Below are 14276 nucleotides of genomic sequence, written 5' to 3' on the forward strand. Positions count from 1 at the left end.
TAGGAAGGCCTGGCATGGCCAAGTGGGTTAAGGCGTTCGAATCCTGGTCGCACCAAACATGTTCGCCCCTTTCAGTCGTAGGGGCGTTATAATGTGACGGTCAATCCAACTATTCGTTGGTAAAAGAGTAGCCGAAGAGTTGGCGGTGGGTAGTAATGACTAGCTGCCTTCCCTCTAGTCTTACACTGCTAAATTAGGGACGGCTAGCACAGATAGCTCTCGAGTAGCTTTGTGCGAAATTCAAAAACAAACAAACAAACTCTTACCGGAAGGTTCATAGCGAGTTTTAATATCCTACGAAATCCATCTTGTGGTATACGTTTTACAGTACTGTTACAGGAAAATTCATAGGGGCAGTTTAAATACGCTACGAAATTTATTTTGTGGTATTAGTTTCACAAATAGTTTTACAGTATTGTTACAGGAAAGTTCATAGGATTATATAAGCATTTGTATTAAAATATGCTATATAATGAATGTAAATAAACGATAACTAATATACAATTAAAACATAAGATCATACAGAATAAATTAAAATTAAACGTTTAGCTCAGTTAATTACGTGGATGTTGAATTACTGATTAGAGTAGGATGTATACATATAGACTTGTCAACTGGTTTTTGGAACTACAGTACCGTGTATTCCTGAACAATTAAAAAAAAACGTCCATATATGTATGACATTGACGTTAACGCCGTGTCAAGTCTAGAGGATTGTTTGTACGTGATGGTAAGAGACATCTAATTAATCGAGAATATGTGCATAGCTTCTCGTGCAACTGCCACTGATTCAAGATGGGTCTTCTTGCTAATCCCAGGTTCAAGTTAATTAAAACTCTTGAAAAAGAAACTAATTAATGTTACAAGTATAACATTAACTAACAGTGCGAGGCTTCGTTTCCTATACCTACCTCACTGTTTACCTTAACGATACATTTCCATTACACGAGCAATTCGAAAGAAACTAAGAACATACCCAGGTCCATCTCTGACAGGTGTTAGTAATAGTAACCACACGTGCGTAGTGTAATTGTTATAGGCAAATTAAGATGTAAGATGTAACTAAGAACATACCCAGGTCCATCTCTGACAGGTGTTAGTAATAGTAACCACACGTGCGTAGTGTAATTGTTATAGGCAAATTAAGATGTAAGATGTAACTAAGAACATACCCAGGTCCATCTCTGACAGGTGTTAGTAATAGTAACCATACGTGCGTAGTGTAATTATTATAGGCAAATTAAGATGTAAGTTCGTATAGTGTGCATGATTACTTAGATATATATAGACATCATACCAATAGCGTGTATTTGTTGTTTGTATTTATAGCAAACCTAATAAAGCTATCTGCCACCGCCCCTAACTTTAAACTATCGAAGAAGAGGAATGCAGCCGGTCACCCTAACATCCAAAGTCCACGCTAAATGGGACTGAATTTAACTTTTATAAAGCAATCACAGCTTAAAGAGTGGGGAATATCTTTCGGTATCGCAAAGATTTTAACTCAACTCGCTAGCTCTACAAGATCAATCCGCACCCACACCAGTAACAGCAACAAACAAAACTTCACTTAATAAATTAAAAAAAATCCAAATATATCAATTACACGAGGTTTTTATACTTAGTTCTTTTATTTATATGAGTGACTAGTTCATTTTTCTTATCGGTAGACATATCATTTATTAAACAACAACAAAAATTAGCGGACATCGAAAATATGAAAAAAAACAACTATTTATCCACATACACGACAGTACCCTGACAGACAGACAGGACATGAGCTTAACGTCAGTTAAAAAACAGAGTTCACTGAAAACATAGTAAAATTATTTCTTCGGCAAAGCAACTGAATGTATAAACGAGAGCATGAGAAGAACATGAATTAATCGATTTAAAGCTGCTTGATCATCTTAAATTTTTAAAGCCACTTAACAAACGTAAGCGCATTACAAAGCTCTAGGCTGGTTTCAAATACGTTAACTTTGTATTATACAGCCCTTTTGAAGATTATTTTCTCCTTGTTGCACGTAGCGCATCAAAATCATAATATAACATATTTAAAAAGCATATCAGCATTGAAGAGAATTTCTTGAAAAACTAATCACATAAATGATTCAACAAATAATGATTTTTACCCCACCACCCGGAATTGTGAACTACTCAAATTTAAAGTCAGTGTTTTTCTTTTTATTCTGAAATATATAGTTATTGTTGTTTTTTCGCCCATAACTCATAAAATCAGTCACCCATAAGAAGCTGCTCACAGATTGGTATCCAGTATAAATCAGTACTTCTAAAAGAGTGATTTATAACCCGTTAAATGACAGTAAAAGTTATTGTGAGTTTATACAGACGAAACAAAAAGCTTAATACCTGGAATGACCTTTTGAATACTGATATCCACTGTCTCGCACCACCTGTCGGGCCAAGGGGAAAAGTTCGTCTCTTCGTGTGAGCAGGGCAGGGATGTGCTTACAGATTTGAGCAGCTGCTTCATTTACTGACACCTAGAAACATTAATGAAAGCATCTAATCTACAGCATTAAGTCATCGAACTTGTAAAAGAATGTTACTGCTGTCCAAGAAAATTCAGTGTCTACATACACCTGGAAACAATGTTACAGCTTGTAGCATCAAAATATCTGAAAATGTAATAAAATATAAGTGACTTTTCTTGAATAAAATTATTTCTGAGAAACATTATTGTATACATTCTCAGCACGTCTGTAGTTAAAAAATTAACTCTGTAAATTTGAACTTTAAACACAAAACTTTCTCAATTAACATAATTTATTAGAGATCTCTTGGTGAATTGTACATATAAATGTATACATAAGAATTTTAATAAATATTTCATAATAAAAAAAAACTTTAACCTAAATAGAATCTATTAACCTGTTCTTATGCAATCAGCGCGTCCTTTACCTCTGGTTAAACTATACAAAATGTGTTATCATTACATCTCGTGCAATGTTAAATGTATTCTATTACTACACTTAGTGCTGTGTTGAATGTGCTTTATTATAAGATTACACAAAATAGTAACGAATTTCTTAATACAAATGACTTATGAGGCATGAGTGATAGAAACAGTCTGCATTATGTACTAACGTTTCAGTTTGTATCATGATAAAAATGTATTTATTATTGAACTCGCTTTACAATTTCTTACAATAACTGTAATCCACTTAGCGTCTGTAAGTAAAAGTCCTGTGTGTAATACAAATAAATGTTGGGTACAGATTATACCCATGTTGGCCATAAGCCTACTTCTGTTTGATGTCTTACAACAGAAGAGTTTAAGTCCCATTAGAAATAGAGCACGTTACAGGCCAATAAACATCCACCTTATATGATATGTTCAACAGCTTTAATATTAGGTAACGGTGAACTGCATTATCAAAGTAGATAAGAACAGATAAGGGAAATCAATACATTGAACTACCTGGAAAGCTAGGTAACATCAAATGGTAAATGTAACCATGAAATAAAATGGAGAATCGGGATTACAAAAGAAGCGTTTCTGAAAATGAAAAAAATGATGCTGACAAATAGTAAAATTTCTACGGAGACGAATTTAAAGTTCTGGATTGTAGCGCTACACCAGTTCTCAAATATACATCAGAATGTTGGGCAATGTTGCCAAGTATGGAAAAAAATAACTGAATCAAATGAGTTGTGGTTCCTTTAGGCGTATTTTGAAGGTATGTTGGACAAGTCACACCTCAAATGTTAATAGTTTGTCAAGATAATGTAGCAGTAAGAAGCTACTGACTCACATCACAGATAGAGTTTGTAGGGCACGTTATGAGGAAAGAAAAAAATTGAAAGTCTGATTGTAACTAAAAAGGTTGAAGAAAGGAAAGACTGTGTTGTTGCTGTTTTTAATTTCGTGCAAAGCTACACGAGAGCTATCTACGCTAGCCGTCCCTAATTTAGCAATGTAAGACTAGACGGTGGGCAGTTAGTCACTATCACCCACCGCTAACTCTTGGGCTACTCTCTTACCAACGAACAGTAGGATTGACCATCACGTTATAATGCCCCAACGGCTGAAAAGACAAGCATGCTTGGTGTGACGGGGATTCAAACCCATGACCCTCAAATTACGAGTCGAGCGCCCTAACTACCTGGTCATGCCAGGTCATAATAGACCAGAGAAGACAGAAGCTGACTTATGAATGAATGTATCAACACTGGAAATTCTTTGTACCTCAAAGAGAAGACATTTGGGGAAGACCGTGGTCATCAAAGTCCTGTTTGGATATGTTTTATACATAAGAGAGAGAGAAAGATTGTGAACTAGAGTATAGTGTTGGAACTATATTTAATAATACAAGCCTACGAATTTAAACTTCATAAAAGTTGTTTGGGTTTTCATTGTGGATTTCCCACAATTCTGCTATGTAGATTTAGAAAATATTATTTTTAGCACGTAAGGATTTTTTTACAAATCGGGTAAAAATCTTATTTAGATCAAATTATTATTTTATTTACCACAATAAACAATCTAAGATCTAATAATAAAATTATTATGTTTGTTAACAAAATTCAAACAAACTGAAGAAAAGGGAAGAACATTAATTTCAAACGAATATGCATCTTCATTCACCCTGATTTTTTTGGGTTTTTTTTATGAAATCTGCTCTACGTCTTTTAGTCTCAAGACTATGTGTTATGATTTTTCTTTTATGTATTGCCTTAGGACGTTTGTCAAAAATTTGTATGTGATGGAGAACTTGATATCATTTTCGGATTCAACGTACACGAATGGCTGTATAACATGTAAAGATTTCTAGGCAATACATCTATCGTAGGCCTGTGTAGTATTCAAATTACTTTATTATCCTGTTGAAAATAAAGTTATATACATATAAACACACACATTATTGGAACAAACCTCATGCAAAGTTAGAGGTTTTTCTGGCTTTCTCTTGCAGTCAAATCGACCATAAATTGCTGCATACTTCCTCATTTCGTCCATCCTTCGAGGATCATCTTCTGGCATGTTCATCACGTACTAAAAGAAATACATTAACAACATACTTATTACATGTTGAAAAATACAAGTCCATTCTTTAAATAATAAAATACAAAATATCCATTGATAACATATAAAACATGGGTAGAGGAAGAAAAAAATCTATTCTTAAGTTATTCAATGAAAACTCAAAAATAAAATTAAAAAGCCAATATTTACTGGCAGTGCAACGTGTCTCTGTCACACAATCCCAACAAAGTTAATTTTTACACCAGAAACATCGTGAAACACACTGAAAATTTGAAAACTATCTATCTATACTACCGCTTGGAATCTTCATAAAGATATTCTTATACAATGTAAGCTGGTTTGACGGAAACCTCAAATTATATTTTCCTCGCTGAAATATTGTACAAAAATTCCAAAATTGTCTATATTTCTCAAAATGAGTTTTCTTGTATGGTAATGAAGTGAGTACATAAAAGTCTATATTTGTGACAATTTTCATCTTAAATGCCATAAATACGACTTCAAATAAACCTTAAATATACATTTTTTGGACTGTTTGATTTTTGACCCCATACAATCCTTAAAAGAGACTAAATAAATAAAAACTAAAAAGAAATTATGGTGTACTGAACCAAAGTTTCAAATCGCTGAAAAGTGTTTGGAAGAAGAAGGAAAAAAAAAAAAAAAAACCACTAGGAAAACGGTATGCCTCTTTATGAAAACAAAAACATCATAACAATAAACACATCATAGCTACAACAAACAAGATGCATTATTAATACACACTAAAATATATTGACCCATCCATAACATATGCATCACAGATGACACAGGTCAATATCCACTTTCATCATATTTCGTACACATTGGGATACGTGATATATTTATGAGATATGCTTCAGAAGATACCAGAATACAAAAAATTTATTCTTAACATATTTAAAATACAATGGAACCTATACATTCATAACATACGTATCAGAGGATATATAACAAGTTCAATTTTTAACATACTGAATACAAAACTGGAATATATTATAAATTCATAACATACTCATCGTATGCTCAAAACTTTATTTTCAGACAATAAAGATAATCGATGAAAAATAAATCACCTCATGGTGAAATGCCCTAGCAAGATTTTGTCATAACTTGTGCATACATCATAGCTATAAGAAAAAGTAGACGCAGCACATAACGTATGAAACTGTAAGAACTATTAATGTCACAGCAACTACATAAAAACTACAACGCCTTTTGATTACTGGAAAGTATGAAATTGACTTAGTAGTTATCATTCCAACCAGAGAATTAGACGATTGAAGGTTCGAACCCATGAATAACCTTTAAATACTCTTTAACCTTTGGGTGCCTTAGAAAGTAACTGTTAATCGCGTTATTCGGTTAAGAGTACAGAGCAGTTCAAAATTAGAGAGGGCTATGTCTGAACTTTGTGATATCTTAGTCCACGTACAGTTCAGACTGAAACTAGCAACTGCCGAACATTATAAAAATATATTTACAAGCAGTTGATAAATACTTTGTCAAAACATACTTAAAAATTTTACTTGCAAATAAAACACGGGTCTCTTGAAAAAGCACTAATACCTGGAAGATACAAGTTGTGTGATATTCTGTGGGAGGGTATAAAAAAATTAGCGCTTTTTTGCACAGCATAAAGTGATCTATAAATTGAGGTTTCAGGATGGAAACAATATATTGACAAATATCGTTGTTAGACATTATCATTAACAAATCAAAAGAATGACTAAAAAGGTTGGTATATACACATAAAAATATGATAAAATACACACTTTTGTATTGAATAATTTTTGTGTTATAACATATTTCGGTGTAGCAAGCATAACTGTTATGAAATACTCAAATTACAAATATGTTATATCTGTTAAATGCTCATTAACAGATGGCGTCTAACAGCTACAAATGTATGCTAAACGATGGTTCACAAATATTAATTCTATGCCTGCATTAAAAACGAATTGTTCGTCGTAAAGGTATTGTACTCAAAGTATTCAAGTTCCAAATATGCAGAAGGTATTTTCTATATATTGCGTTTTGCACTCAGCCGTTCTTGAACTAACTTATATCAAACAAAGATTGATTACACTCAAATCTTTAGGCAATTCAAGCACCAACGGAGTGTGCCATATGAATTACAATTCACAAGGAGATAATTATGACTAATTGCAAGAAGAAGACCTTTTGTTTATGTATCATTTCCTCGTTATCTTACTTAACCTTGAGTGTTATTATCATAAGGATAGTGAAATCGGAAAGATAATCTTGTTTCAAACGTATACGCCTACAAAATTCTTTAAAAACAAAACAAAAACACACACGCGTAATGTTCATCAATGACTTAGCTACCTGAAAAGTTGCCTTAAGCTCTAAAATAAGACTTCGATGACGACACAATTTATGTTTTACCAACAATATCTCTCACCCTTAAGTAAAACCCATCAATTGGTTGTAGACTACATAATCTACCGTTTCTAGGTAGTTAGGCTTAAAACCTTAATTACAAATAAGAATAAGTCTATAAAAATAAATCATTAAAATAAGATTAAAAATATTTTTTTCCTGTTATTTCTAAGTTTTACTCGTATTTATATACCATAAATATATTTTCTTCAGTAAATATTTTTGACACAAAAACTTTCTAAACACAAGTGTAATGCACAGGTTTATATTTCACGGTAACATTTGGGCAACAAAGCAATAGAATATTTTTTGTACAAGATGTCTTTCTAGCTTGTTGTTTTTTTTTTAACCTTTATTTTGTTAAAAAATTATATTTCTTGTGTTTAAAAAATAGTTTAATTAATAAAAATAACAATCCCGTAATATTTATTGACTAAAATTAAGTACTTGAATATTCCTAAATACTTACGTAAGATGCAAAAAAATAGTTAAAAGTAACACACAAATATATCTTTATCAAACATGTAGATATTCTATGCATATCTGTATAATACGAAAAAGTAAAAGTTAAAAGTACAAGATACGTATAATTAAACACTTTTGACAAATCTCATATAGAAATGAAGAACGCGTGATGAAGGCATTAATTGATTTAGCTACATCGGGTTTCTTTGGTTTAATCCAATAATTACATACTAATAACTTAGTATTACTTTCTGCTCTAGATACGACACTAAATCACAAAAATATTGCACGTGTCTCAATCTCTATAAAACTGAGAACTAAGAAAGTGATTCCCATTGCAGAGCAGATGCAGATTTCAGACTGATCTCACTTCCAGCAGCTACAGATTTCAGACTGATCAGCAGCTAAGCTCATCTTTCTAATTCTTTCCTTCAATTTGACCGCAATAAAAGACATCATGACTTCGTGTTCCAGGGGAAAGAAATCACTTTTTTATGGATTTTAGAGAAAAAGGTCTCGACGTTTTATTTGCATAATGGTTACTATACGTTATACACATCATTCTACGTGCTCTACCTATTGTACAACTCCCCTCTCCCAGTGGTATTGTGGTACGTCTACGGACTTCTACCACTAGAAAGTGAGTTTCGATACCCGTTTTTAACAACAACTCCTATTCTACAAAAAATTACAGCAATTACCTCCTCAGAAACTCGAAGTGCTCATATGACACCATTTGTGGTCTACTCGTAACAGAGTACAGCATTATCTGTGGTCTACGTATCTTCTCAAAAACTATGCAACACTTTCGTACAACATTCTCTGTAGCCTACTCATTCTAAAAAACTAGACAATGGCGTCGAGTAAGTCTTATAGAAAAATTAATATAGTTCAAAAAAGTCGTTTCCAAAACTGAGCAGAAGAAAAGAGCAGTCCACATGAAACTATTACAGTGTATTATGTAAAACATCTTCTATGGTTTACCTGTTCTTTTTACGTTTTGACTTTCGTGCAAAGCTACATGAGAGCTATATGCGCTAGCCGTCCCTAATTTAGCAGCTTAAGACTAAAGGGAAGGCAGCTAGTCATCACCACCCACAGCCAGCTCTTGGGCTACTCTTTTATCAACGAATAGTGGGATTGACCGTACATTATAACGTCCCCACGGGCGAGAATGTTTGGTGTGACGGGAATTTGAATCCGCGACCCTCGGATTACGAGTCGAGTGCTTTAACCACCTTGTCCCTCAGAAATTAGAAAACTATATTTACATTATGTGCGACATTTTACTGCAGTTTCAACACTAAAAAAAAAAAAAGATTACGAGTCGAACGCCTTATCCCACCTGGTCATGCCGGGCCTATTATTGTTGTGTAACGGTGCAACAACTACGAATCAATTATCAGCATTATTGTTGTGTAATGGTGCGACAACTACGAATAAATAGATCTTGTTCCGCCAGATTAAGCTTTATTAGCGCAAGAGAGAAAGGAAATATGGTACCGAGTACCATAATATAAAACTCGTTTATCGACAATTTGTTTGTTTGCAGATAAGCGCAAAGCTACAAAACGGGCTTTCTGTGCTGACCCCATCAAGGGTATCAGAACCCGGATTCTAGAATAACAGGCCTTCAGAGTACTGCTTAGCAACTGGGGGGAAGGGGCATTGACTGACAAACTCAGGCTGTAAACTAGAAGAAAATGAAAAATTGTCCACTGACGCGCAAAAACCATTAACTAAAAACTTTAAATCGATTTTGCAATAAGAAAAATGTAGCTTACAATTTCGAGATTCGAATGATATGTAAAACGACTTAATATTTCATGTCAAAAATGGAACAAAGGGGCTACGCAACATTTCAACTGTACATCGAACGAAAAGAAAAATATGTGTGTGAGAGAAGTATTTTAGGCCCAGTGCTCCTGCTAACAATATGATCATAAAAAGAGAAAGTACCAGAAACTTATGACCATATCATAAAATTAGTATATATATTTATTTAAGTTTTTGTTTTTAACAGAAACGTCACATCAGAATATTTGCTGTGTCTACCACAGGAAATCTAGCCCCGGATTTTAGCGTTGTGAGTCTGTAGCCTTACCCGCAGTCTCATTGGGAGAGGTTTATATTTATGTGTTGTTTTGGTATTGTTTGAGAAAATTAGATGTTATTGTACAGACCCTTCTCGCTCTGTTAAGTGATCGCAAACATGTAATGACTTTTTTTTTGCTCAACCCAAATCCTATATTGAGAATAGTATCTTGCGTTTTACTTTCTTTTTTTTTTTCTATATGTGTGTTGTGGGGGTGAAGTCCAGCCAATGTCGATAATTTTATTTCTCTATTTCCGTGACCATTGATGATAATCCCAGGTTATTGACAAAACTGTCCATAAAATGTGGTGATGGTTTTAAGTAGATAAAATACACTACTTCGCTCATTGGCTCGGCAATGACGGAATTGTTCGGTGTACCTCGTGTGTTGTCGTCATCTCCTGGTAGAAATTGCTAAATGATACTTTAACACAGAGAATATTCGATCTGATGCCATAACGAGTTCATTTGAAATATGATATTATGGAATTTAAAAAAATAGCAATTACTGTTAATGAACCATTTTTTAAAGCCTTGTACTTGGGGACAATTATCGCGTATTGCATTAATATAAACTTACGACATACACCTAGAAGTTACTATCTTTTATAATGTATGAAAACTTTAATTATTTCTTACTACAAACCAACCAAGATATTTTTAAAATAAGAAGTAGTTACTTTTTCTTACAAAATATATTTGATTTCTTACTCTAAAATATTTTCAATGTTGAAGACGTTTCCTCATCTAATAACATCTGAAGGAAAACAAAATAAAATTAGTAATAAAATAAATTTAAAATGCAGTACTTTTATGACATCGCAATTTACCATTTAGTTCTTTTCAATTTTTTTAAAGTGTGAATCACAAATAATTTAACTGAAAAGTTTTAACGCAGAAGATGGATAGATGTAATCTTATTTATCTCTCGAACTAAAGACTTAAAGCAAGATAAACTACCTTCTACAATTTTACTTTACGTATGACTTGTGTTTAAACATGGACAAGCTGTGGCTCTAAAGGACTGTTTTTCTTTCCTGTTCCTTGAGTGAAACGACGTTCGGTTTCTACGATGAGCTTTCTTCAAGTCGATTTAAACAAGGTTTCACTATAGAAACAAACAGGGACAGTCCAACAAAGCTCAAACTATTATTTATGGAACCCTTCTCTTATAATGTAACTAAATCATTTCAGTAAAGAAATATCCTATTGAGGCAATTTTCACCGAAGTTCTAGTTCACTCTGCCAAGTTCAAGAGATTTTTTTTACTGTGTGATATAAAGTGACTAATGTAGTTACAGATAATCATCTATTTCCATGAACATCATACGAAAAATTAAATTTTCAACATACCTTAAATGTGTTAAACTCTGTAACTTAACAAAAGGATTAAGAGGTTTGGTTTAAAACCAATTTCATCACAGATTCATAAAGATCGCTATAAAGAAATTAAAAGAATAGACAGTAGCGAGACTATTTTACCATTATCTGTTTAATCAAAACATATGAAACAATAACACGATTTTATTCTTCGTAATACGAATGTATGTATCTAATGTTAATAAAAGTTTTAATACCCAGACCAGCCGTCTTGAGATACATAAAAGCAGATTAGATCTTTAAAACTGGGTTGAAAAACTGTGGAATATAATGTTTTTTGTTTGTTTTTTCTTCTTCTGATAACCTAGGTACAGAATGGTATATAATAAAAATATTTCACTAGTTTTCATTCTCTCAATAAATACACAGTTTAAACTTTAACTCATTCTCTTCAAACTTCGCCTACATTTGAAAGTTGTCCATAGTTTGCTATTGTGTAAAAAGGCCCTCTCAAATGTCATACTTGGAAACATAAAATTAATTCATTACAATCTCTTTTCACGAAGGAAAATGGTGGAATTTTATGTGGGAAATTTACTTCTATTCGGTGATAAATTACCTACGCTCTGTCCTCATCCTTTTTAACCCTTTGTTCATGTTGAAAGTATTCCCACAAGGTTTGACCATACAGTCAACTGTGTGGTAAAACAGCTGTATGCGATTGCGTGCTTTTAATCGATATGTAAATAAGTTCAACGTATACTCATGAGGTTAGAACGAATGGTGTAAAAACTCGCTTGAAATTATCTGAGACAACACGGACAAGATATACGAAGCTACAGTATTTGAGGGCAGGGTGCCATAGCGTCAGTAGCCCAAAAGATACGTGTGTGTGTGTGTGTGTATGATCTCAACTCACTTGGCTCTACAGATACATTATTGATTGGCACTTTGCCATGAGCTGAGTGGCGGTAATAATCAGGTTTTAACACACAGAACGCCCCGGGTTTAGGTCGAAACAATAAGCCCTTTGCTATAGCGAAGTCTAAGTATTAATCACGCAGCTTGGAAAAACACTAAATACATCGCATGCGCATTATACCGAAGCTCTGATACAAGCATTTCACACACATAAATAATTTGTTTTTTCCATAACGGTGAAAATTTTCCGACTTTACAGAGACCAGTTCATAAATCTATTGTCAGTTTAAGAAATCATAACTTAGAAACTTTTAGTACTTTTTGCATCTTCCAATGGAGCGAATGTTCGTAAAGTTGAGATTTAGAAAAGCAGTTACGACAAAAATTCAGCTTCACTGTATGTCGCATCAAACTAACTAAAAGATCGTTAGTGATCTAGTGTATGCAATTAAGGACAAGCAGCGTTCGGAAATGAAAGGAGTTTTCTTTATCATAAGTTATATATAATGACGTGTTAAAATAAGTTAATCCATAATATGTAGTGTATTACCTGGTTACGAAGCTCGACTCACAGTTTGCTGGTATCTGGTTCGCCCCTTTTACCATTGAAGGCATTATAAAAGTGACGGTTAGTGTTGGTGTTGACTACTTGTATTCCATGACAAGTGACAGAAACACAATTATAAAATAGCAACTACGAGCGCCAACGATTTTCAAAATATATTTTTAAAGACTGCGCGTAACAATTTAGGATGGTTATTCCTTTCTCATCAGGCCTAGCGTTATATTTTTAGTTTTTTGGAGGACTCTCTGCGTGGGTAACGCTTCCAAACAACAAGTGCTCGGAAAAAAATATTTCGCGATTTTAGTCACAATAAGAGATTAACATTTTACCAAACTGAAGCTGAAGCTTAATAGAACGACGAATAAAATATATTATACTTAAATGTGTTCATGATAAGAAGTGGTGCCTTATAATCCACAACCACGAAATCATTGGGTCACCTTTATCGGTTGCGATTTGATACAGTTGGCTAAATGACAATCTAATCCGTTTCTAAACATATCTGGCATATTCGTTCCATTGAATAAAAGTTTAATGAAAAATATTATAATATATTCCACACCGTATTTTCGGATGGTTTACATTTATTTTTAACAAACCATCCACATGTAAATTTCTGAGAGAGTATAACATTAAAATAAAAATAACACTAATTCTTATTTCCAAAACGTTTTGATCACTTAGATTTAATGTTAATTGTAAGTTCGCAATCACGATTTCTGTATAGATAAGTTTGGAGAAATAATGCTAAATTATTAAGATTTCTGTAAACACCTATTCAGAAAAATAACAGTAAACGCTTACAATTTCTGAAAATGCATGGCCAGATAAACGCTACTAAATTATTCGTGCCATTATAAACTTTCACATATTTGGGTAAAACTAAGTTTGGCTATTCATTAAATATTCAAAAAATTTTCAAATGTAAATTTTATTCAATATTAACATAACGTTCCTTTACAAGTTATACTTATGAATATTTTGAATACAACGTTGAGATAAAACAGTATTTTACAGTGAAAGTATTCCCGAATGATACAGCATAAAAAATAAGATGCGTATTCATTAAACGTTATACAATGTAACGACATAAGAATATGTTCGTTCTACATACCGGCTCTCCAAAATAACGATGCGAGGACTGCATAGAAGTGAATATAGACGAAATTCAACTAAATATAGTGTTTCTACCGTTTCGCAAGGAGCACATTAGTCCTCACTTCGCTAAAGAGTTAACTAATTCAGTATTTAAAGTGTACAAATATTCATCTCTGTTATGTCATTTCAACCCACCGCCAACTCTTGGGCTACTCTTTTACTAACGAATAGCGGGATTGACCTTAAATTATAACGCCGCCACGACTGAAAGGGCAAGCATGTTTGGTGTGACAAGGATTCGAACCCGCAACTCTCAGATTACGAGTGCCTTATCCAGTTTATTTTCTGTGGTTTCCAGATATAATCTTGTAAAAATATGT

At 33.2% G+C, this 14276-nt stretch overlaps 1 protein-coding gene across 6 annotated transcripts in view; it reads right to left on the bottom strand.

Moving 5' to 3' along the window:
* LOC143232703 (NGFI-A-binding protein homolog) overlaps positions 1–14276 on the bottom strand; it is a 248833-nt gene that overhangs the window by 43068 nt on the left and 191489 nt on the right. For all 6 annotated transcript variants that reach the window (XM_076468450.1, XM_076468449.1, XM_076468448.1 and 3 more), the window contains 2 exons: positions 4901–5020; positions 2374–2507 (listed from right to left, as the gene is read on the bottom strand). In XM_076468450.1, coding sequence (XP_076324565.1) covers positions 2374–2507; positions 4901–5020 — 254 coding nt within the window. The remainder of the gene's footprint in view (positions 1–2373; positions 2508–4900; positions 5021–14276) is intronic.

The sequence above is a fragment of the Tachypleus tridentatus genome, chromosome 11, assembly GCF_004210375.1.
Source record: "Tachypleus tridentatus isolate NWPU-2018 chromosome 11, ASM421037v1, whole genome shotgun sequence".
NCBI lineage: Eukaryota > Metazoa > Arthropoda > Merostomata > Xiphosura > Limulidae > Tachypleus > Tachypleus tridentatus.